At 36.3% G+C, this 26289-nt stretch overlaps 1 protein-coding gene across 1 annotated transcript in view; it reads right to left on the bottom strand.

The window, feature by feature from the left end:
- The window catches only part of TDRD3 (tudor domain containing 3), a 223882-nt gene that overhangs the window by 59068 nt on the left and 138525 nt on the right, over positions 1–26289 (bottom strand). Inside the window, exons 7-10 of the mRNA XM_059902581.1 lie at positions 24952–25101; positions 19870–20010; positions 15555–15711; positions 14647–14772 (exon numbers count right to left, since the gene is read on the bottom strand). Coding sequence (XP_059758564.1) covers positions 14647–14772; positions 15555–15711; positions 19870–20010; positions 24952–25101 — 574 coding nt within the window. The remainder of the gene's footprint in view (positions 1–14646; positions 14773–15554; positions 15712–19869; positions 20011–24951; positions 25102–26289) is intronic.

The following is a 26289-nucleotide window of genomic DNA, read 5'->3' as shown; positions in this document are numbered from 1 at the left end:
TACATGCCTATCTTTATATGTCATTATGCCCCCTTATATACGTTGGCCTTATGCTATACCTGGTGCTACCTGGGCCAATCTTTGCTACCACGTGAAGACAGCCCATCAACACACAATTCAGAGACAGAGAAAGACCTTCCAGTTACATAAGCCAATAAATTACTTTTTTGCATATTTGGATTTCTGTGGCTTACAGCTTAATGCAAACTAATTCAGAAATTAGTGTCAGGAAAAAGAGTGATACAAGTGACAGACTTAAAATGTAAAACTTGTTTAGTAAAGGAAGGGTACAGGGTAGTGAAAGCCGCTTCATCCCCTAACAGAAGTTGGCACTCCTCATTGTTTGGTTAAACTGTAGCCTATTGTCTTGGAACTGAGACCACCTAACTAATGAGGCCAATGCTTTAGAGAACTTGGTATGAAAATGTCAGGGTGATGAAAGGTGTTGGTTACTTCTTATTGCCTTCAGCAAGTCCTACAAGAAAGCAACAAGCTGGCAAGCTTGAAAGTAGAAAGGACACAGATGCAACTAGCTATGAGGTGCTCTTCTCAATTATACCAACAAGCCAAAAGGACTGTGACTCAGATAATCATGCTTCTTGAGAGATTACAGAATTCTATGAACCAAGGAATAAAAGAGGAAAAGTAGAAGATGAGACTGGGTCCTGGAAAGGGGAAGCTTGATCACCTATGACCATGTCCAACATTTATGAATGTTGGATGAGTTCTTAGTTCCTATAATTGTTTAATTTAAATCTTATCCTTTTCATAAAAAATATCTCTATTTGAATTCTGTTCATATTTTTCTAAGTGTTTACCCTTTATACAACTGGGTCATATTCTCTAGTCCACTTTCTAAAATTGTGACACAAAATATGGGGAAACATAAATAAAACTTGTAACACATACTTAATTTACAAAATAAGCTATAGAAACAAGGAAACAGAGGAGCATGAATTTAAGAAAGTTACTCTGTCCACTTTTCTCACAACGCCTCTTGTTCCCCATTTGGAAAAATGAAGGTTTTCCTGGTTTTATTTAGATGTAAAAAGTTAAAACAGTAAAGTTACTGTCTTAAGGCAACCCCTCCCTCTATCTCTGGCCAACCCAGATATCTTCCATGATAATAGAAAGAATAAAACCTACTCTTTTCGTCCCAAGTTGAAACTTAAAATACATATTTCTAGTGGGCATTGTTTCAAATGGTGGTTATGTATTAGTGAAGTAATATATTGATAAGCTTAAGATATGTAAAGTTGAAAGTTGGCCTGATAATCTGGCCATGAACTCTATCTAGTCTATGAAACCAAAATTTTTTAAGAGCCTATATATGAGCCTTTTCGAACACAACCCTATCACAAACTCATCAATTGAATATTGACATCAACCAACTTGACATCAAATTACATATCACATAGAACACTTTAGTGATTACTCTCATAAAACAATGTAATCCAACCTCATTTTTTTCAGAATATTGATAATAATGTCAACTAGAATTACATTTGACTTGAATTAAAAGACACAATAAAAAAGTTAATGATACGAGAAAATCTCTAGGAAAAGTACATGTGATGATCAATTATAGGCACTACTTATTTTATTGCATTTCACTTTATTGTACTTTGCCAATACTGCGTTTCTTACAAATTGAAGATCTGTGGCAACTCTGAATCGTTAGATGATGGTTAGCATTTTTGAGCAATGAAGTAATTTTTAATTAAGGTATGTACATTGTTTTTTTAGACATAACGCTATTGCATACTTAACAGACTACTGTATAGTGTAAACATGACTTTTTTTTTTTTAAACATGACTTTTATATGCACTGAGAAATCAAAAAAAATTTGTGTGACTCGCTTTATTGTGATGTTTGCTTTATTGTAGTAGTCTGGAACCAACCTCGCATTATCTCCAATGTAAGCCTGTACCTCTGATGGAAATTTTTAAAAATCAGAATAAAGAAATGATAGTGCCCTTTGTTCTTTTAGAGGAAATTACATAATACAATGTGAAAGTAAATGTGTTACTTACCTGCATTAAATCTGTAAGAAACACATTCTTAGAGGAAGTATTTTTTTTCCAATAAGCCCAACACATTACACAGAATTTGATATGACATAACAAGTCCATCCAGGCCTAGGCTTATTCAGCTAAACACGACTTTTAGGGTTACCTGAACTAAACAAAATCCTCAGACAGCTTAAATGATACAAAACATACAAGCAAGAGAGGTTTGATAATTCAACTGAATTAGAAACAAATATTAAAAAAAATCCAAATATACACATCATTGAATCATGATTACTTCTTTATAATCAATTTAGGTCTGTAACAGACACAAATAATGACACTGATGATATGAACATGAATAAAATTAGAAGCCCATAGTTATTTTCATTAGCTGTCCATAAGGCATTTAACCATTGAAATTTATGGAGACTCTATCCTGAAAAGCTTTCTAGATTTTCCTTAGAAAAATGGCCAATATTTTCTCCCATCAATGCAGAGTTAATTTTAGAACATAAGATTTATGGAACAATGACCAAATTCTGAGGGAAAACCAAAGTGGAGATTCAATTTTACAAAAGTAAGAGGTTATTCTGGGCTTTATTTTCAACCAAAAAGAAACATGAAATCATGAAGTAAGCAGAAAAACAATTCATTAGCTTGCCCCAACTGTTTATTTTACTATGAACCTCAGCTCACCTAGGAATACCTCAATAGTATGAGAATTAATAACAGAAGGAGTAACAGAATGATCTTTGCAAGATACCTGAGGAGGACAACACATCAATCATTTCCATTAATCCTGTCACCTTTATTGTAACAGGATTACATGAAGACAGACCCAAGAGAACACAGGCACACCTCGTTTTATTGCTCTTTGCAGATATTGCACTTTTTTTTAAACAAATTGAAGGCTTGGGGCAACCCTGCCTGCATCAAGCAAGCCTACTGGCACCAGTTTTCCAACAGCATTTGCTCACTTCCATTCTCTGTGTCACATTTTGGTAATTCACAATATTTCAAATTTTTTCATTATTATTATATTTGTTATGATGATCTGTGATCAGTGATCTTTGATGTTACTACTATGACTTGCTGAAGGCTCAGATGATGGTTAGCATTTTTTTTAACAATAAAGCATTTTTAATTAAGGTATGTACATTCTTTTTCCAGACATAATACTATTGCACACTTAACAGACTACAATATAGGATAAACATAACTTTTATATGCACTGAGAAACCAAAAAATTCGTGTGACTTGCTTTACTGCAATATTCACTTTATTGTGGTGGTCTGGAACCGAACCTGCAATATCTTCCAGGCGTGCCTGCATAAGAAACATCTACAAGCATGATAATCTTCAGTCCATATATGTATCAATTTATTGTCCCGCTGTTTGTGCTCATGTTTGTTATAATTAATCTCCTCTGATGCGATGTCAGCATCATGAAAGAAAGAGTTTAGGGTGAGAAGAGCTATTACTGAAAGGGTAAGTTTCTCTGGTCAAACATTTAAAACAATGAAATAGCAAACCAAGCAGTATTTTCAAGGCTGCCTGTTTAAAGGATTTCTTAGCCATTCAAAACAACTAGTTAGCCTTATCTTGGCAATAAAACTTTGAAATAAAGAATGTAATATTATTACAGGTTACAAAAATGCCAGATCAGATTTGAGTATTGTATTCAAAATACCTCTGCTAAGTCTTTATATTTTGTTTAGTGTTGCTTACACTAAGTAAATGATAAAAAGGTTTACACAAAGTAAATAATAATATTCTTTTTAATAAGTATTCCTATGACCTTTTAAGTTTGTGGTTTCTTCTGTCTCACAAACTAACAGTAAGCTTCTTTGGGGCAAGAGCTACAAAATCCATCTATTTCCCTGAATTTTCTGAATGAGGTATTTTATTGAATTTTGTATCCCTGCCGCTTATCATAGACCAGGTACAAATAAATACTACATAAAATACTGCATATATAGAATGAATAATTTCTTACAACACATACAGTTGTAGCCTCACTTCAGTCTCAATCCCATTTTCCACCTTGCCAATGGACAAATTTTTTTTCTGAAAGCACCAAACTTTGTTACTGTCATGCCACAAACCCTTTCATGGCTTTGCACTGTCATTTGGATAAAATAAAAACTCCTTAGGACAAAATCCTCTTGATCTGGCTCCAGACTACCACTTTTACATCTGGCCTTCTACCTCCACCTCTCCCATAACCTCCCAGGCATAGGAACTGGCGTTCTGCTGCCTCCAGTTCCCTACATTTGGACTGCCCTTCCCCCAACACTCCTCCTTTGACCTGTCTAAATGCCACCTACTCTAAGAAGCCTCTGCCTATCTCCCATCTTGGTTAGCTGGCCTCCCCACACAATACTTCTAGGAAAGAACAGAAATTCGCTTCTCTGAGAATAGTGGTTATCAAGTAGGACAGAAATCTCTAATGTGTTGGAGGGGGTAATTTCTGGGGTTAGGATGATCAAAGGAACATGTGAATTTGGATAAAATTTAAGAGCCTCTACAAATGTTAGAAATACCTAATTTTTTAATTTGGGGATTTATGAAGGTCACAGGTTATATTCCTTGTGAAAATCTAGGGTGTGAAATACTATTATAATGTCTATATCTTTCTCACATTCTAGCTGACTCTGTATCATATTAATAACAATAATGTAAATACAAAACAGTCTACTAAAACAATATCCAATATTAACATATGTGTTTATAAATTTCTGTCCCCTCAGAAGTAAATCTCTCTAACACTGATGTTTGGATTTGAGTGCATTATTCATGTCATGTATCTTAATTACTAAATTTTGTTGGTATAGGATGTGTTCTGTGAGAACAGAAAGCTGATAGACACACAGGTCACCGTACAATTACTATTCTTGGTCTCAACTTCATTATGATTTAGGACAGACTCTAGGAGTCAAAAGCAAATGTAGGGAGACAGAAGGATAAAAGGAAATCAAAGGAGATCTGATTGGGATAGTATAAAGGGAGGTTGGGACAAAAATATCTAGAAGTCAGATTTTAAGAAGCAGTAGAGAATCTCCTGCTAACCTTGCAGAAGCAAACATGTGAACTGCCTAGGGAGGAGGTCATGTGGCAAGAACCTGAGGGCTTCTAGGAACTGAAGGCACTCCCCAGGAAACATCAAACAAGAAAGCAAGAATGTCAGTCCTACAACCACAAGGAAGTGAATATTGCTAAGAACCAGTTAACTTGTAAGAGGACCTCAAGCGTGAGGCAAGATCACAGCCCCAGCTGAAATCTTGATTTTAGTACGTGAAACATTGATAAGAGATCTCAACTAAGCTGTGTTTCAACTCCTGAACCACAGAAACTATGAGATAGTATATCTGCATTGTTTTAAGCCACTGACCTTTTGGTAATTTGTGAAACAGCAATAGGAAATGAATTCATCATACTTTAAAAGCAAGAAAATATTGTTCTTACATGTGTCTACTTACAAATCTCATCTACATTCTACACCCAACATTTGTTTTTCAAACAATGCATTATCTTTTCTTTGTCATCTAACAAAAGATTCCATTTTCATGAAATCTGTACACTTCAAATTTATAATAAAAGCGTTTTATCTCTGAGCTTAAAATTTTTTTAAAATGTCAATCAATTTCTTATTAATTTATTTATCTTTATATTCATTTTTGGCTGTGTTGGGTCTTTGTTTCTGTGCGAGGGCTTTCTCTAGTTGTGGCAAGCAGGGGCCACTCTTCATCACGGTGCACGGGCCTCTCACTATCGTGGCCTCTTTTGTTCCAGAGCACAGGCTCCAGATGCGCAGGCTCAGTAGTTGTGGCTCACGGGCCTAGTTGCTCCGCGGCATGTGGGATCTTCCCAGACCAGGGCTCGAACTCATGTCCCCTGCATTGGCAGGCAGATTCTCAACCACTGCGCCACCAGGGAAGCCCTCTGAGCTTAAATTTAATTCGAAATATAGCTGAAAGAGAAAACTAAATCTAAAAGAATATTTCCCTAACTTTTTGGAATCATATATTAAAATCTTACAATTCTAGAAAATATTTATCATATTCCGTACTTCAATTAAAAAATAAACATTTAACATGATTATATATTTCAGTATTATGTTAGTAACTAAAATATATCATACTAAGAAATATATCACAATGTGGGAGCATACTCACTCACTGTGCTCATTTAACCCTAACCATAACCACATATTATCATACAATGTGTAATATGTAGAGAAAAAAGAGATAGACCAATTTCACAATCAAAAAAGTTATATAAAATTATATAGTAATTTCTCTAACATAACAATATGTTTTCATAGCTAAATCTGTCATCTAGTAAACTGAGGGAAAGAGTTTTGTGATATTGCCCATCATACAGTTAGAGGGCAAAATAAGCTTTAATATTTTCAGAATGCAACAATTAAAATTTTCTTCTGTTCTTTTGTCAAACAGGAAATTTGTAATTAAATAAATCTGTAAATACCCAGAGTAGACATTCACACTGTCAGTATATTGTACATTTTTTTGTACAATTCCAAATAAAGTTTGGTGTTTTAAAAAGAAATCTACTTTAGGGACTTCCCTCGTGGCACAGTGGTTAAGAATCTGCCTCCCAAAGCAGGGGACATGGGTTTGAGCCATGGTCTGGGAAGATCCGACATACCACGGAGCAACAAAGCCCGTGTGCTACAACTACTGAGCCTGCGCTCTAGAACCCGCGAGCCACAACTACTGAGCCTGCACGCGACAACTACTGAAGCCCATGTGCCTAGAGCCCATGCTCCGCAACAAGAGAAGCCATTGCAATGAGAACCCCACTCACCGCAATGCAGAGTAGCCCCCGCTCGCCACAACTAGAGAAAGCCCGCACGCAGCAATGAAAATGCAGCCAAGAGGGGCAAGATGGTGGAAGAGTAAGACGCGGAGATCTCCTTCCTTCCCACAGATACATTAGAAATACATTTACACGTGGAACTGCTCCTACAGAACACCCACTAAACGCTGGCAGAAGACGTCAGACCTCCCAAAAGGCAAGAAACTCCCCACGTACTTAGATAGGGCAAAAGAAAAAAGAAATAACAGAGACAAAAGAATAGGGACAGGACCTGCACCAGTGGGAGGGAGCTGTGAAGGAGGAAAGGTTTCCACACACTAGGAAGCCCCTTCGTGGGTGGAGAATGTGGCTGGCAGAGGGGGGAAGCTTTGGAGCCACGGAGGAGAGCGCAGCCACAGGGGTGCGGAGGGCAAAGCGGAGAGATTCCCACACAGAGGCTCAGCGCCGAGCAGCACTCACCAGCCCGAGAGGCTTGTCTGCTCACCCGCCGGGGTGGGTGGGGGCTGGGAGCTGAGGTTCGGGCTTCAGTCAGATCGCAGGGAGAGGACTGGGGTTGGCGGCGTGAACACAGCCTGAAGGGGTTAGCTCACCACAGCTAGCCGGGAGGGAGTCCGGGAAAAGGTCTGGAGCTGCCGAACAGGCAAGAGACTCTTTCTTGCCTCTTTGTTTCGCGGTGCGCAAGGACAGGGGATTCAGAGCGCAGCCTAAATGAGCTCCAGAGACGGGCGCGAGCCGCGGCTATCAGCGCGGATGCCAGAGGCGGGCGCGAGCCACGGCTATCAGCGTGGACCCCAGAGACGGGCATGAGACACTAAGGCTGCTGCTGCCGCCACCAAGAAGCCTGTGTGCAAGCACAGGTCACTATCCACACCGCCCCTCCCAGGAGCCTGTGAAGCCCGCCACTGCCAGGCTCCCGTGATCCAGGGACAACTTCCCCGGGAGAACGCACAGCGCGCCTCAGGCTGCTGCAACATCACGATGGCCTCTGCCGCCACAGGCTCACCCCGCATCCGTACCCTTCCCTCCACCCCGCCTCGCCTGAGTGAGCCAGAGCCCCCAAAGCAGCTGCTCCATTAACCCCGTTCTGTGTGAGCAAAGAACAGACGCCCTCAGGCGACCTACATGAGGAGGCCAGTCCAAATCCAAAGCTGAACCCCAGGAGCTGTATGAACAAAGAAGAGAAAGGGAAATCTCTCGCAGCAGCCTCAGAAGCAGCGGATTAAAGCTCCACAAACACCTTGATGTACCTGCATCTGTGGAATACCTGAATAGACAACGAATCATCCCAAATTCAGGAGGTGGAATTTGGAAGCAGGATATATTAATTTTTCCCCTTTTCCTTTTTTTGTGAGTGTATATGTGTATGCTTCTGGGTGAGATTTTCTTTGTATAGCTTTGCTTTCAACATTTGTCCTAGGGTTCGGTCCGTCCGTTTTTTTTTTTTGTACTTAAAAATTTTTTTTTCTTAATAAATGTTTCCTTAATAATTTTTTCTTTATTTTCTATTTTTAAAAATTAAAAAACATTTTTTCGTAATAAGTTTTTTCATATTTTTTATTTTAAAAAATTAAAAAAAATTTTTCTTAATAAATTTGTTACTTAATAATTTTTTTCTTAGTTTTTATTATAAAAAATTAATACATTTATTTTAAAAAATTAAAAAAAATTTTTTTCTTAACAAATTTTTTCTTAAAAATATTTTTTCTTGTTTTTTATTATAATAGCTTTATTTTATTTTTTCCTCTTTCTTTCTATTTTTTCTCCCTTTTATTCTGTGCCGTGTGGATGAAAGGCTCTTGGTGCTCCAGCCAGGCATCAGGGCTGTGCCTCTGAGGTGGGAGAGCCATCTTCAAGACACTGATCCACAAGAGAACTCCCACCTCCACGTAATACCAAACGGCGAAAATCTCTCAGAGATCTCCATCTCAACATCAAGACCCAGCTTCATTCAACGACCAGCAAGCTACAGTGCTGGACACCCTATGCCAAACAACTAGTAAGACAGGAACACAGCCCCATCCATTAGCAGAGAGGCTGCCTAAAATCATAATAAGGCCACAGACACCCAAAAACACACCACCAGACGTGGACCTGCCCACCAGAAAGACAAGAACTAGCCTCATCCACCAGAACACAGGCACTAGTCCCCTCCACCAGGAAGCCTACACAACCCACTGAACCAACCTTAGCCACTGGGGACAGATACCAAAAACAACGGGAACTACGAACCTGCAGCCTGTGAAAAGGAGACCCCAAACACAGTAAGATAAGCAAAATGATAAGACAGAAAAACACACAGCAGATGAAGGAGCAGGGTCAAAACACAGCAGACCTAACAAATGAAGAGGAAATAGGAAGTCTACCTGAAAAAGAATTCAGAATAATGATAGTAAAGATGATCCAAAATCTTGGAAATAGAATGGAGAAAATACAAGAAATGTTTAACAAGGACGTAGAAAAACTAAAGAGGAACGAAGCAACGATGAAAAACAAAATAAATGAAATTAAAAATATTCTAGACGGGATCAATAGCAGAATAACTGAGGCAGAAGAACGGATAAGTGACCTGGAAGATAAAATAGTGGAAATAACTACTGCAGAGCAGAATAAAGAAAAAAGAATGAAAAGAACAGAGGACAGTCTCAGAGACCTCTGGGACAACATTAAACACACCAACATTCGAAATATAGGGTTCCCAGAAGAAGAAGAGAAAAAGAAGGGGACTGAGAAAATATTTGAAGAGATTATAGTTGAAAACTTCCCTAATATGGGAAAGGAAATAGTTAATCAAGTCCTGGAAGCACAGAGAGTCCCATACAGGATAAATCCAAGGAGAAACACGCCAAGACACATATTAATCAAACTATCAAAAATTAAATATAAAGAAAACATATTAAAAGCAGCAAGGGAAAAACAACAAATAACACACAAGGGAATCCCCATAAGGTTAACATCTGATCTTTCAGCAGAAACTCTGCAAGCCAGAAGGGAGTGGCAGGATATACTTAAAGTGATGAAGGAGAAAAACCTACCACCAAGATTACTCTACCCAGCAAGGATCTCATTCAGATGTGATGGAGAAATTAAAACCTTTACAGACAAGCAAAAGCTGAGAGAGTTCAGCACCACCAAACCAGCTTTACAACAAATGCTAAAGGAACTTCTATAGGCAAGAAACACAAGAGAAGAAAAACACCTATAATAACAAACCCAAAATATTTAAGAAAATGGGAATAGGAACATACATTTCAATAATTACCTTAAATGTAAATGGATTAAATGCTCCCACCAAAAGACATAGACTGGCTGAATGGATACAAAAACAAGACCCATATATATGCTGTCTACAAGAGACCCACTTCAGACCTAGAGACACATACAGACTGAAAGTGAGGGGATGGAAAAAGATATTCCATGCAAATGCAAATAAAAAGAAAGCTGGAGTAGCAATTCACATATCAGACAAAATAGACTTTAAAATAAAGACTATTACAAGAGACAAAGAAGGACACTATATAATAATCAAGGGATCGATCCAAGAAGAAGGTATAACAATTAAATATTTATGCACCCAACATAGGAGCACCTCAATACATAAGGCAAATACTAACAGCCATAAAAGGGGAAATCGACAGTAACACAATCATACTAGGCGACTTTAACACCCACTTTCACCAATGGACAGATCATCCAAAATGAAAATAAATAAGGAAACACAAGCTTTAAATGATACATTAAACAAGATGGACTTAATTGATATTTATAGGACATTCCACCCAAAAACAACAGAATACACATTTTTCTCAAGTGCTCATGGAACATTCCCCAGGATAGATCATATCTTGGGTCACAAATCAAGCCTTGGTAAATTTAAGAAAATTGAAATTGTATCAAGTAGCTTTTCCGACCAAAACGCTATGAGATTAGATATCAATTACAGGAAAAGATCTGTAAAAAAAGCAAACACATGTAGGCTACACAATACACTACTTAATAACGAAGTGATCACTGAAGAAATCAAAGGGGAAATCAAAAAATACCTAGAAACAAATGACAATGGAGACACGACGACCCAAAACCTATGGGATGCAGCAAAAGCAAATATAAGAGGGAAGTTTATAGCAATACAAGCCTACCTCAAGAAACAGGAAACACCTCGAATAAACAACCTAACCTTGCACCTAAAGCAATTAGAGAAAGAACAAAAAAACCCCAAAGCTAGCAGAAGGAAAGAAATCATAAAGATCAGATCAGAAATAAATGAAAAAGAAATGAAGGAAACAATAGCAAAGTTCAACAGAACTAAAAGGTGGTTCTTTGAGAAGATAAACAAAATTGATAAAGCATTAGCCAGACTCATCAAGAGAAAAAGGGAGAAGACTCAAATCAATAGAATTAGAAATGAAAAAGAAGTAACCACTGACACTGCAGAAATACAAACGATCATGAGAGATTACTACAAGTAACTTTATGCCAATAAAATGGACAACCTGGAAGAAATGGACAAATTCTTAGAAATGCACAACCTGCCGAGACTGAACCAGGAAGAAACAGAAAATATGAACACACCAATCACAAGCACTGTAATTGAAACTATGTTTAAAAACCTTCCAACAAACAAAAGTCCAGGACCAGATGGCTTCACAGGCAAATTCTATCAAACATTTAGAGAAGAGCTAACACCTATCTTTCTCAAACTCTTCCAAAATATTGAAGAGGAAGGAACACTCCCCAACTCATTCTACGAGGCCACCATCACCCTGATACCAAAACCAGACAAAGATGTCACAAAGAAAGAAAACTACAGGTCAATATCACTGATGAACCATAGATGCAGAAATCCTCAACAAAATACTAGCAAACAGAATCCAACAGCACATGAAAAGGATCATACACCATGATCAAGTGGGGTTTATCCCAGGAATGCAAGGATTCTTCAATATACGCAAATCAATCAATGTGATACATCATATTAACAAACTGAAGGAGAAAAACCATATGATCATCTCAATAGATGCAGAGAAAGCTTTCGACAAAATTCAACACCCATTAATGGTAAAAGCCCTGCACAAAGCAGGCATAGAGGGAACTTTCCTCAACATAATAAAGGCCATATATGACAAACCCACAGCCAACATTGTCCTCAATGGTGAAAAACTGAAACCATTTCCACTAAGATCAGGAACAAGACAAGGTTGCCCACTCTCACCACTATTATTCAACATAGTTTTGGAAATGTTAGCCACAGCAACCAGAGAAGAAAAAGAAATAAAAGGAATCCAAATCAGAAAAGAAGAAGTAAAGCTGTCACTGTTTGCAGATGACATGATACTATACATAGAGAATCCTAAAGATGTTACCAGAAAATTACTAGAGCTAATCAATGAATTTGGCAAAGTAGCAGGATACAAAGTTAATGCACAGAAATCTCTTGCATTCCTATACACTAATGATGAAAAATCTGAAAGTGAAAATAAGAAAACACTCCCATTTACCACTGCAACAAAAAAAATAAAATACCTAGGAGTAAACCTACCTAAGGAGACAAAAGACCTGTATGAAGAAAACTGTAAGATACTGATGAAAGAAATTAAATATGATAGAAATAGGTGGAGAGATATACCATGTTCTTGGATTGGAAGAATCAACATTGTGAAAACGACTATACTACCCAAAGCAATCTACAGATTCAATGCAATCCCTATCAAACTACCACTGGCGTTTTTCACAGAACTAGGACAAGAAATTTCACTATTTGTATGGAAACACAAAAGACCCCAAAGAGCCAAAGTAATTTGAGAAAGGAAAATGGCAATGGAGGAAATCAGGCTCCCTGACTTCAGACTATACTACAAAGCTGCAGTAATCAAGACAGTATGGTACTGGCACAAAAACAGAAATATACATCAATGGAACAGGATAGAAAGCCCAGAGATAAACCCACGCACATATGGTCACCTTATCTTTGAAAAAGGAGGCAAGCATATACAGTGGAGAAAAGACAGCCTCTTCAATAAGTGGTGCTGGGAAAACTGGACAGCTACATGTTAAAGTATGAAATTAGAACACTCCCTGACACCATGCACAAAAATAAACTCAAAATGGATTAAAGACCTAAGTGTAAGGCCAGACACTATCAAACTCTTAGAGGAAAACAGAGGCAGAACACTCTATGACATAAATCACAGCAAGATCCTTTTTGACCCAACTCCTAGAGAAATGGAAATAAAAACACAAATAAACAAATGGGACCTAATGAAACTTCAAAGCTTTTGCACAGCAAAGGAAACCATAAACAAGACCAAAAGGCAACCCTCAGAATGGGAGAAAATATTTGCAAATGAAGCAACTGACAAAGGATTAATCTCCAAGATTTACAAGCAGCTCATGCAACTCAATAACAAAAAAACAAACAACCCAATCCAAAAATGGGCAGGAGATCTAAATAGACATTTGTCCAAAGAAGGTATACAGATGGCCAACAGACACATGAAAGAATGCTCAACATCATTAATCATTAGAGAAATGCAAATCAAAACTACAATGAGATATCATCTCACACTGGTCAGAACGGCCATCATCAAAAAATCTAGGGGCTTCCCTGGTGGCGCAGTGGTTGGGAGTCTGCCTGCCAAGGCAGGGGACACGGGTTCGTGCCCTGGTCTGGGAGGATCCCACATGCCGCGGAGCAATTGGGCCCGTGAGCCACAATTATTGAGCCTGCGCGTCTGGAGCCTGTGCTCCGCAACAAGAGAGGCCACGATAGTGAGAGGCCCGCGCACCGCGATGAAGAGCGGCCCCCGCTTGCCACAACGAGAGAAAGCCCTCGCACAGAAACGAAGACCCAACACAGCCATAAAATAAATAAAAATAAATAAATTAAAAAAAAAATATCTAGAAACAATAAATGCTGGAGAGGGTGTGGAGAAAAGGGAACACTCTTGCACTATTGGTGGGAATGTAAATTGATACAGCCACTATGGAGAACAGTATGGACGTTCCTTAAAAAACTACAAATAGAACTACCATACGACCCAGCAATCCCACTACTGGGCATATACCCTGAGAAAACCATAATTCAAAAAGAGTCATGTACCAAAATGTTCATTGCAGCTCTATTTACAATAGCCAGGACATGGAAGCAACCTAAGTGCCCATCATCGGATGAATGGATAAATAAGATGTGGCACACATATACAATGGAATATTACTCAGCCATAAAAAGAAATGAAATGGAGGTATCCGTAGTGAGTTCGATGGAGTTAGAGTCTGTCATACAGAGTGAAGTAAGTCAGAAAGAGAAAAACAAATACAGTATGCTAACACATATACATGGAATCTAAGGGAAGAAAAAAAAAGGTCATGAAGAACCTAGTGGCAAGACGGGAATAAAGACACAGACCTACTAGAGAATGGACTTGAGGATATGGGGAGGGGGAGGGGTAAGATGTGACAGGGTGAGAGATTGGCATGAACATATATACACTACCAAATGTAAAATAGATAGCTAGTGGGAAGCAGCCACATAGCACAGGGAGATCAGCTCCATGCTTTGTGACCACCTAGAGGGCTGGGATAGGGAGGGTGAGAGGGAGGGAGACGCAAGAGGGAAGAGATATGGGAACATATGTATATGTATAACTGATTCACTTTGTTATAAAGCAGAAACTAACACACCATTTTAAAGCAATTATACTCCAATAAAGATGTTTAAAAAAAAAAAAAAGAAAATGCAGCCAAAAATAAATAAATAAATTAATTAAATAAAAAGAAATCTACTTTAAGTTGGCATACCTTCCACACTCAAAGTCCCCATTTTAGATTCCAAGAAGTCAAATAATGTGCTTGGTGCTGATGGCCTTGCATTTCCCAGTTCCTCTTCATCTTCAGATCTTATTCGCCCCCTGCCTTTTCCTTTACCTTAAGAAGTAAAGCAAGACATATACATTATACATGCAAAAACAAAAGAAGAATATACACTAAAATATAGTCAGCAGACATCTTAAGTAGAACTTTATATATATATTTCTTTTCATATTTTTCTGTATATTCTACATCCAGTATAACAAAAATGTTTTTAAATGACTATATTAAGTAGCACCTTTAATCCTGTAAATGATCTATCTGGAAATTTGAATTTGTTCATGTAAATTATCTTTTAAGGAAAATAAATCATTTTTATAAGATTTTTTTTAACCAGTTTTTTTTTTTTTAATTGAAGTATAGTTGATTTACAATGTTGTGCCAATCTCTGATGTAGAGCAACCACTTATTTTTTTAAAAGAATACAGGATTGGGACTTGAAAAATCACATAATACATTTGACCATACAATAATTTTAAAATAACATTAAATAAAAGTCATGTTCCTGTTAATTATTAAAAGTTTATAGACTAATTAGTCATTTACACAAATGGCCTAGTTGTAGAAATAGTTAATAGAGCTAGTTACTTTATATTTTCTGTATTATTCATGACCTTGTTAAGTAAGGTTTTAGACCTACTTTATATAAAGATGAAGACAATGAGACTAAGAATAACCTACATAAGTCTCTGTGGTTCCCAAACTGCTGCTCCTTCCACTTACCATAATGGTAAATGAAGTTATAGCCTTCACAGCAACAAAACCCAGGCTTTGTCGACAACATATATTTCTCTGAAAATCAAATAATACTGTCAGGCACATTGCTTAATGAATTATACCTCTCAGAGGTGGACCCGTAACAGGTTTCTGTTTATTGCTGTTAAGAAGTACATTCAGTGCTGCTTCTAAGTTGTTGCCATTATCCATGAGAGCTTGCCTTGATGCTTCTTTACTAAAGCCCATTTCTGTTATGTGCCTCAGAGCCTTCTCATCAACCTGTAAGGAACGAAGAGAAAAGTTATGCTGATAGCCAATAAACAAGCAAGGTATAAGTTTTTAACTACATACTGTTTTTTAACTAAAAATTACATCTGATGTTTATGTAAAAAATGTGATATTAATACATCACTTGCTGTTTTTTCATACCAATAGTCAAGGAAGGATCTGTGATATGCGGGGTTGTGCCTTGAGTACTTTCTCTGTACCATTACAAATACAAAACAAACAAAAAAGAAATTTTATATGTCAGAATAAGGCTTTTGAAAATAATACAGGCAGTGAAAACTACCCAATGAAAAATTTTCATGGTTGATACTTCTCTGTCCTAAGGAAGTGCAATTTATATAGCACCTCTCCAAAAATGCAAAGTATAAAAAGAGGCTAACAAAATGGTACCATCTCAGTAGCTTGGTTTTTTTCCTACTCTCTATTGTTTCAGTACTCTGCTCTATATTTATTAGCAATGCTATCTATGAAGCTTTGACAGCCTGTACCCCAAATAAAAAAATCTACTTTACAAATGTCAGAACCCCAAATCTTGAAAAATCTAGACCTGAGTAGAATTAAAGGACTGTTTAAGTAACATAAACATATCCCATGAAGAAATTTACTGAATCATAACCAGCCGAGGAATACATAACTAACTTTTATACATTTAAGAGTTAAGATGGATAGGCTTTAAGATAGCATTACACATGGCAGGCATGGTGCAGACAGCTACTCTGATACCCATGTAGACGTTGTTAAAAGCACAGCACTTTTTTTAAAATCCTGTTTTTAAAACCCTGACTTTTTTTCAAACCCTGGTTTTGTGACTTCCAAACCCAAAATCCTTTCTAAATATAGTAGCAACTATCAACAGATCAGAGTTGACACATAAGAGAAAATTTACATCCCGCTGTAGATATGCTAAAGTAAATGTAAAAAGGACTGGACATTAAAACTATAATTCATCCTTCTTATTCAAAAACTTATCTAAATGTAAAAAAAAAATCCTTCCAAAGCCTTTCCCTCTCCCAATTATCTCCCAAGTAAATATCTAATTAAGAATATTGTCCCATACATAGAATTTAACCAAACACACTCAAGAGTCAATTAATATTCAACCTTGGTATAACTTATTGTACCTTTCTTGTTAACATGATTTGCAGTTAACCAGTTAACTCTCATTCAGTGTTGTTGGCAGGGCCATGCTCTCTTTGACAGATTTAGGGAAGAACCTTCCCTGCCTCTTCTAGTTTCTGTTGTTTGCTGGCAATCCTGGGCATTCCTTAGCTTACAGATGTATCACTCCAGTCACACAGCCATCTTCTCACTGTGTGTCTTCAGGTCAACTTCCCTCTGTAAGTGTCTACCTCTGTGTCTAAATTTCCCCTCTTTATAAGGAGATTAAATTAGGGTCATATTGGCTTAGGGCCCAACCTAATGACCTCTTTTTAACTTGGTATCTCTGCAAAGATCTCGTTTCCAAAGAGAGTCAGTCACATTTTAAGGTACTGGTGGTCAAGACTTCAAGCTATCTTGTTTGTGGGGGCGGGGGGGGGGGCGCGGGAGTGATGGATTGGACACAATTCAACCTATTATACCACCTATTATCAAAAATTATTTTAAGGACCTGTCAACTGACATCCCAATCAAGTCCTCTTTCAATTGTTGAAAATAAAGAACTGAATATCATGCAACATGCAAAAGAACAGGGTTCCTGGTCATTAAAATTTCAAACTGTCCTTTTGATAGTCTCCTTCATTCTTAAATGACAGTTTTTCTGAATATAGAATTACAGGTGAACAGTTTGTTTTCTTTCCATACTTTCAATATATCACCCCACTGCTTCCTTGCCTCCATACTTTCTGATGAAAAATTGGCCATTTATTTATTGAGGATCCCTTGTATTTGACGAGTTGCTTCTCTCTCACTGCTTTCAAGATTTCCTCTGTCTGTAGCTTCCAACAACTTGATTATGTGTCTTGGTGTGTCTCTGAGTTTATCCTATTGGAGTTCACTAAGCTTCTTAGATTTGTAGATTTCATCAAATTTGGGAATTTGGGGGCATTAGTTCTTCAAATATTTTTTCTGTCCCTTTTTCTCTTCTATTGGGAAGAGAACATACACAACGTAATGTGTATGTTGGTACATTTGATGGTACCTCATAGGTCCCTTAGGCTCTATTTTTCTTCCTTTTTTTCTCTTTCTGCATCTTAGACTGGGTAATTTCAATTGCCCTATATTAAAGTTCACTGATTCTTTCTTCTGCCTGCTCTAGTCTGATGTTGACCCTGACTAATGAAATATTTATTTCCACTACTGTACTTTTCAGTTCCAGAATTTCTATTTTGTTTATTTTTATAATTTATCTTTATTGATATTCCCTACTTGTTCATATATTGTTCTCCTGATTTCTTTTAGCTCTTTGTCAATGGTTCCTTCACACCTCTGAGCATTTCTAAGACAGTTAATTTAAGTTCTTGTTTAGTAAGCCCAATGCCTGAGCTTCTTCAGGGATAGTTTCTTTCAATTTCTTTTTTTTCCTATGAGTGGATCATACTTTCCTGTTTTATGGTATGCTTTATAATTTTCTGTTGAGAACTGAAAATTCTGAATACTGTATTGATAGTAATTTTGGAAATCAGATTCTCCCTCCTCCTCAGGGACTGCTGTTGTTACTTAATGAAGACTGCAGCTGTAAGTTTGTTTAGTAACTTTTCCAGATTTTCTTTTGTAAGGATTTTATTCCTCGTGATATGTGATCACTGGAGTCTTTGTTCCATTATCTCCCTGGTCAGCCAGTGACCAGCCTCTTTCTTCATTAATCACCACTCTGTAGGCTGCAAGAGTTTGACTTGACTCCAGAGTTGTAAAATAGTTGCTTCAGACAATGTTTGTCAGCTTAAGAGTTGTTTTGGTGGACAGCCCAATTCCTGGAGCTTTCCATTCTGCCATCTTTGTGATATCACTCCCTTCATATGTTTTTACTCCTCACAACAATCCCAAACTGCTGGTCTTTGGTGTTCTACGGCAAGACATCCCCAGACGAGGGTTCTCAATTCACTCAAGTTTAAGAGCTTCTTGAGTTAGAGACTGTGTAGTTTTCAACTTGCTGTATCCACTCAAACCTGAAAACTGACTTTTTTTTTAAAGAAAGAGATGGTCATGTATTCAAGGAAAAGATAGTCTGGCTCTGTTATAAATCTATTCTCCTTGGCTAGTGATTGATTTAGGAGTGGGCATGTGACCTAGTTCTAGTCAATGAACCATAGACGGAATTTACTGGAGATTTCCAAAATTATTTTTTTATCTGATAAAACAGACCCACACCCAGATAAATATCTCCTTTCCTCTTGCCTTTGAACTTTTTGCATGAAGATTTAACACACAGAGAATCCTGTAACCCAGAGAAGAAAACCAAGAAACTAGAGAGATGCTCACCAGAGCTCCAACACTGTTATACTGCTGAATTTACCAATCTTTGTAACCACCTATCTCCAAATTTCTTGTTATATGAGATGATGAAACCCCATTATTTAAGCTAGTCTTAGCACTCTACAGACAAAATCACCCAAAGTCATTTAACCTTTAAAGGCAGAGGAAAATGAATTCCTGTCAGTTCCCTTATATCTGAGGACACTGTAGCATACCAGAAATATCTCTGACTCCTCCCATTATCTCAAAAATCCAGGAATATTTTGCAATTGAGTCTATAATATACATTTACCATTTCAATATATTTTTCCCAAAGAACACAACAAAACAAAATCACTTTAGACAAAATTTGAGAAAAGATGTGGGGAAGGGTAGGGAACGGCCCATAACTTTATGATTCTGATGCATCATCTTTTAGAATATAATTTCCATTGAGCGTTTTCTGTTTAACTTGATGACTTTTTATCAATCCATTCTAAAAGACATCATTCAGACATTAGAAAGTTAAGTAAAACGTAAATTTTACTTAAGTAAATTATTTTTCAACCAATCCAAATTTTCCATGGAATAACTGGAAATTATTAACTGGAATCCTTAATGAAAGCCTTCTTAGAGTTGTGACACCTATTTATAATATACTCAAAAAGCCAGTGGTGGTTCTGAGAAAGAATTAAAAAAACCAAGGCTATTAAAAAAAAAAAGACATAAACTTTGTGGTTGGTTCTTCAGCCTTACCAGTTCTCTATAGACACCTTCATGTTTTCCCTCTGATTTGTTTGACTTTTCTTTCTGTAAAATCTCCCTATTTCGGTTGCCAGCAGCACTCATGCTGAGATTACTTCTAGCACCACCACCACCTCCTCCAAATGTCTTGGTCTTCAGATAACAGAAAGATAAAAGAAATGTAAATAAATAACATTTTAAAAAGCTCTAAAGACTAAGCTATGACTAAAAACTGAAGTAGTTAAGTTTCTTAATTATGGTTTACAGGAAAAAAATGAAATGTTAACTAATTCTTTCTAAATATCTACTAGTCATAATCTCACAAGTCCAGGTGAGGCAATAAAAAAATTACATGATTATAATCTTTAAATTTCCAAGGCAAATCATCAGAATAAACTTAAGTAGACAACAATATAAAAGAAAAGAAAATAGTACAAGTATTATGGAGATTAGGTGTCAAAAATTATTCTAGGGTAAAATACTTGACTGATATCATGAGACCTGAGTTACAAATCCAGCTACATGGCAAGGCTTTCTTTAGCAAGGCACCAAACCTATCTAGGAATCTGTTACATTATGTTCATGATCCAGTAGTAGGATTCTAGAATCTAAGAAAGTAGACAAATAATAAAAATTTTAACATGGGATTAAAACTCTCATTACTAATTTATTATTTACATTAATTACCAAATATGCTCTATCTTACCAACTATGTATAAAAGCTTTAAAGTCCATATTTCTTATTTTGTCTGACTTATTTGAATAATTATATGTGTAATCAAATTTGAATTTGATCTCATTTTTGTTTTGTCAAAACTACAGTGGAAAGACTAGAACATAAAAAACATCGGTTTGGAAAGATACAAATTCATGATTGAAAAGCATTCCGCAGTTGTTATTTGTACAATATTAAATTAAATATCTGGTTATATAATATCTTTATAGTTTTCTAATAGAGCTAATAAAAGCAGAAGCCAAGACTTGATTTTTATTAGATATAATTATCAATATTTTTTAATGTATCTTAAAATGATTACAATAAGAAAACATGCTAGATATACATTTATATAAGACAGGGAAATTATTTTGAATCAGATGAAAATGTAAACAAATAGAACCTGAAAAATAGAAAAATGATGTGAGATAAGCATCAATGGACAACATATTAAATATCTCTATTAGGTAGTTGATACACCACAATATTTAAGTTTAATTCAAATCAAAATTAAAACTACATCTTCAAAGACCAAAGACCCATTACTGGATTCATTCAATTTTTGGTTTCTGCAATCCCAGCAAAAAAAGAAAAAAATAGCTTTGGAATGTCTTGATAGTCATTGCTTACATAACCACAAGGAAAAATGTGAGTTTATATTAATGTGATACAAAGTTTATTAGATTGGGAGACAATGTAGTACAGGTAAGAATACAGGCTTAAGAGCTACAGAAGGCTGGGACTAAATCTGTACTGAGCCACTTCCTAGTTCCTGCCCTCAGGCAAGTCACTTAACTTCTACCCTCCATGAACCTCGGGTTTCTCATCTTTAAAACAGGGATGAGAGAATTCCCTGGTGGTACAGTGGTTAGGACTCCACACTTCCACTGCAGGGGGCAGGGGTTCAATCCCTGGTCAGGGAACTAAGATCCCACAAGCCGCATGGCACGGCCCAAAAACACCTACCTCACTGGGATGTTGTGAGGATTAAATGACATCATCAACATGAAGTGATGAATTCAATAACTGGCACATGGTAAACACTCATAACAGATGGCAATATTACTGTTTTGCTTAATATATTAGAACATAGTTACCTGAAAAGTCTGGAGCCTGACCTGTTCCAAATTAAATATATTTCTGGAATTTAAATTATGTAACTCCAAAAGTGCTTTTTATTTTGGTGCCAGTGAAATAGTACCATCTTCTGGAGGCATTTCCTTATTATTTTCTTTCCATTTTATGGATTAAGGAATAGGATAAATAGCATTTTCAGAATTGCTTTTCACTACTTTAGAACAGTTGTTACCCACTAAACATACAAATATCTAGAAACATCACAACTTAAACATTACCCATAAGGTAACTGATGTTGTCCTGTTGGGTAACAGGACACCATCCCGTCCATATTATGTGAATTAGGCATCTGTGACATCATCACGACCATAAACCCCAAGTGCGCCTTAATGCTGTCTTGCAATCTTACTACATTTTCTTAGCCTATTCACCCTCCCAATCTTCTTTAGCATGGCACCAAACCTATCTAGGAATCTGTTACATTATATTCATGATCCAGTAATAGGATTCTAGAATCTAAGAAAGTAGACAAATAATACAAATAATACAAATAATAAAAACCACTATTTTACATGTTCTCCTCACTCCTCAAAGCTCAAACATCTTCTCCCTCATTGTGCCCGTTTGACCATGCTTACTTCCTCACTGAAAAAATGGAAATAATCACTAAAGAACTTACATAGATTTTTACCACATCAACCCACCCACTGATATCTGCACACTTAAACTTTATCTTACCACCATCTATATGAATGATAAAGGAATGTGGAGAGAATGAATGACTCCTCTAACTCTACATTAATTCTCAGGCCACATCTTACATGACTTTTCAACAGTCTTTGATAAATTCAATACATCATCCTCCATGAAATAATTTCTGTATTCTCTTGTTTTGATCCTATCTTACTGGTCACACCTTGGCTGGTTCAACTTCTTTCATTCAACTGGTAAGGTTGAAATGCTACAGGGTTCATTCCTTCTCCTTTTCTCTTCCCTTCAGCTCTCATTCCCTTGGTGATCTCATTTGACCTCATGATTTTAAATATAATCCATACGCCTACCACTTTCAAATGCATACATCCAATCCAAAGCTCACCTTTCAGCTACACTCTTCTCTGTATCACTGCCTATTAAACATTACACCACATGGATGCCTAAGAGGTACCTCAGTATTAATATACTAATTATATTAATAACACCCTGTTCCACCCCGGTCTTCTCCAGTACAAAGTAAGCAACTCTAACCTGTCAATTTTTCAGGCCAAAACCCTTGAAGTCATTCATGACACCTCTTTTTCTCTCAAGCTCCATCTTTAATCTCTCAGAAACTCTGATGGCTGTATTTTCAAAATACCAGAATCTGAACACTTTGCACCACCTACACAGCTGCCATTGCTACAAAAAACTTTTCTCCCCCTGGATTACTTCAGTAATTTCCTAACTCGTCTGATTCCCATCTTCCAGAAAATAGACATCAAACAAGATTTTGGAAAGAAAGTCTGTCTGAGAAAAATGTAAATCAAAAGAACAACTTTCCTATAATCATTAAGAAATTGATATACTCCCAATATCCTTTTCTGAAACTCCATAATTTTAACAGCTTTTTGGGAAAGAAGAAATGCATTTTATGTAAACTGTGCAAAATGAATTAATTTCAGAAATATTAAAAATAATTTTTAAGTGTCTTAGAATAGAGAAAACATTGAGGAATAGCAATAGTCACATTTACTGAAGGCTTTTAGCAAAGGACTATTGTAACTGAGGCAGTGAGACTATAATTAGGGGCTCTCAGCTTCTTGGCATTATTCCAACTCTATTTCTTAGTTAGGATATGGCTGTGATCTTACGCTTACTATGCCTGACTTCTACCCTATTTACCATTAACTTAGCTTAGCTTGTTGGATGAAGAAAGCTGTTGATGTATATCAAGACTGAAGATTAGTTATTCTGTAGGCCTCATCCTTGTTCCTTATTCTCCAGGAACAGGTAATCAAAGATTTATGACTTAATGTTCCAACCACAAGCGAGACTTGCTAGCTACTTGGAATCGTGTGATCAAGAAAAACATCTCTGAAAATAGAAGACAGCACCCTCCCCATGAGCACGTAGCCCTTTCCTCTTTCCCCTATATAATCTCCAAGCAAAACCTGGCGAGTTGGGAGTTGGTTTTTTGGAACATGCATCTACCTTCTCCCAGGATTGCCAACTTCCTCAATAAAGCTATCTTTCCTTTAACCCAACACTCTCAGCATTGGATTCTTGAGTGACAAGCTGCCAAACTGGAGTTCAGTAACAATATCATGATCTGTGCCATGTAGTATTCTAAATGTTTTAAAGATTAGCAATTTTAATTCTCACAGTTTCATAGATAAAGAAAATATGGTACAAAACTTAAGTAACCTATCCAAGATTGTCAGCAGGATATGTTTCCTGTCTGCCTGATTCCAGAATTTGTGCTCTTGTCCCCTACATAAACATGACAGAAAGACAATGCAGGAAGAACTACCAAAATTCAAGAAGTCTCCTACTTAAAATTTGAATTTAAATAGGAAAACAGTTGTTAGCTAAGATTTATTACTGGTTCTGAATAAAGAAACCTATTTCAATACCACTGGTTAAGAAGTCTATCTAAGCAACCAATTCATGAACTAAAATTTCTTGTCAAAATCTAAAAATTAATAAATAGAGAAAAAACTTATTTCAAATAAGCAAGCAATTAAAAATAATGAAAAGAAAACCTTTTGGCTAGCAGTAGTAAATGATAAAGGAGGGCATGTATAAATGCACATATAATCCAAAGATAAAAATTATTTTTTACTATACATTAGATTTAAGAATGAAAACTGACAAAAATGTTAATCCTGAGCCATTGATTTACCTTCTAATGTTTACCTGAATTCCTCAAAAATTTCTATTATAGGGGAAAATTATCCTCAAAAAGTATCATCTATCCCAACTAATAATGGGATACCCTCTGCCATTAAAAAAAAAAAAAAAAAAAAGTTGTGTTCACTTGTATACTGTTAAGAAGAAAAGAAAGTGGGAGAAAAGAAGGGTGGTTTGCTAGCAAAGGTAACTTAATGGAATTGTTAAGGAGATTGGAAAAGGAAATCTTTATGAGTAAATGTGTAACCATAAGACTCCAAAAGGCACCAGGGCATTTTCTACTGATGGAATATGGAAAAAGAATGTCAAAAGTTTGTTCAATTACTTTATGTGAAAAGACAATAATGATTGTGAGTAATCTAAATAGAACATAATGGCAAGGAATAAGAGAAATTCATAACGATTTAGTTTCTTACTTCTTTGCTCTTTGCAACTTCTGCAATAGCAGCAGTTCTTTGCTTTTCAAATTCATCATTATCATTTGGAGGTTTGACAGGCAATGTAACTTGTAATGTCTTTCTTCGATCAAGTTCTCTGCTATCCACTTGGACATGAGATACACACTTCTGGTAATAATAAATAAAAATAAATTGTTTCAGTAGTTCCAAAAGAGATTCAAGTTTTTCATAAGAAAGTAATGTCTTCAAAAGAAATATTTGTATCACAACAGCTAAGAGCCCATAAAAATACAATTATTTCCCATAGATTTAAAAATAAAGGTAGAAAACTAATTGAAGTAACTTTTAAGTAATTGTAACTGGTAAATGAAAGCTACACTAAATGTAGGCAGTCTAAAACAGGGCACATTTTGGGTTGGCCAAAAAGTGCGTTCGGGATTTTCTATAACATCTTACGAACGAACATGTTGGCCAACCCAGTATTTAAAATATACATCAAACCAAAAGATCTAAGTTTCATTTTAGGATAATGACTTAAAATAATTTTAAATTTCAAACAGTCTAGACTATTGCACAAGAAGTAAATTCAGTTTTTTATTAAGCACTTGATTTCCACATTATGCCACAATATCCATGAGGGTTTATAGTTATTTTAACATATAGAAAGGTGTCTCTCAACTTATAAGCCAAAAGCTAAAAACATACTCCCTCCCCCTAATCAGGCTGATAAAATAGCTGATTCTAACACACAGCCAAGCATATTCTGTCTTTAGCCCATGTTCAAGGCTAAGATGCTGAATAACAGATTTTCACAATGGACTTCATAAACAAATATTATTTAAGCTATAACTTTTAATATACTTCCTAATACAAAAAAAGCTATAAACACACTTCAAATTCTTGAAAATAATTAAATCTTAAGTCTCTGTGAGCAATTTTTGAAAGAAATATTATCATCAAAATGTTTAAGGGGAAAGAAAATTCTTACAAACACAGCATTTATTATTTTCAAATATAAATTATTAAAATGTTTACACTCTGTTTTCATTCTTGGGGTTTTTCACTGATAGAAATAAGAATATCATCAGCATAGATCATGCCTCCTTTTATCTTGACTGTCCCATGTTCCAAAGCACAATAAAAAATGACATATGTTTTAAATACTTTCAAAATAGCCACGATGCAAGAATGCCTTATGTAATTTTGAGTAGACCCTCCAAAAAGGGTTTTGAAGAGGATGCCAGTCAACTGATTCTACCCACTTATTTTCTGATCAACTAGGTACCTGTTTTTCATACCAAAATTTTTTTAATTGTTATTGAGATGTAGGTCTCTGTTTCCTAGCTGTTGTGTCCC

Source organism: Balaenoptera ricei, chromosome 18 (assembly GCF_028023285.1).
Source record: "Balaenoptera ricei isolate mBalRic1 chromosome 18, mBalRic1.hap2, whole genome shotgun sequence".
In the NCBI taxonomy this organism is placed as follows: Eukaryota; Metazoa; Chordata; class Mammalia; order Artiodactyla; family Balaenopteridae; genus Balaenoptera; species Balaenoptera ricei.
This window is presented reverse-complemented; position numbering and strand designations above follow the sequence as displayed.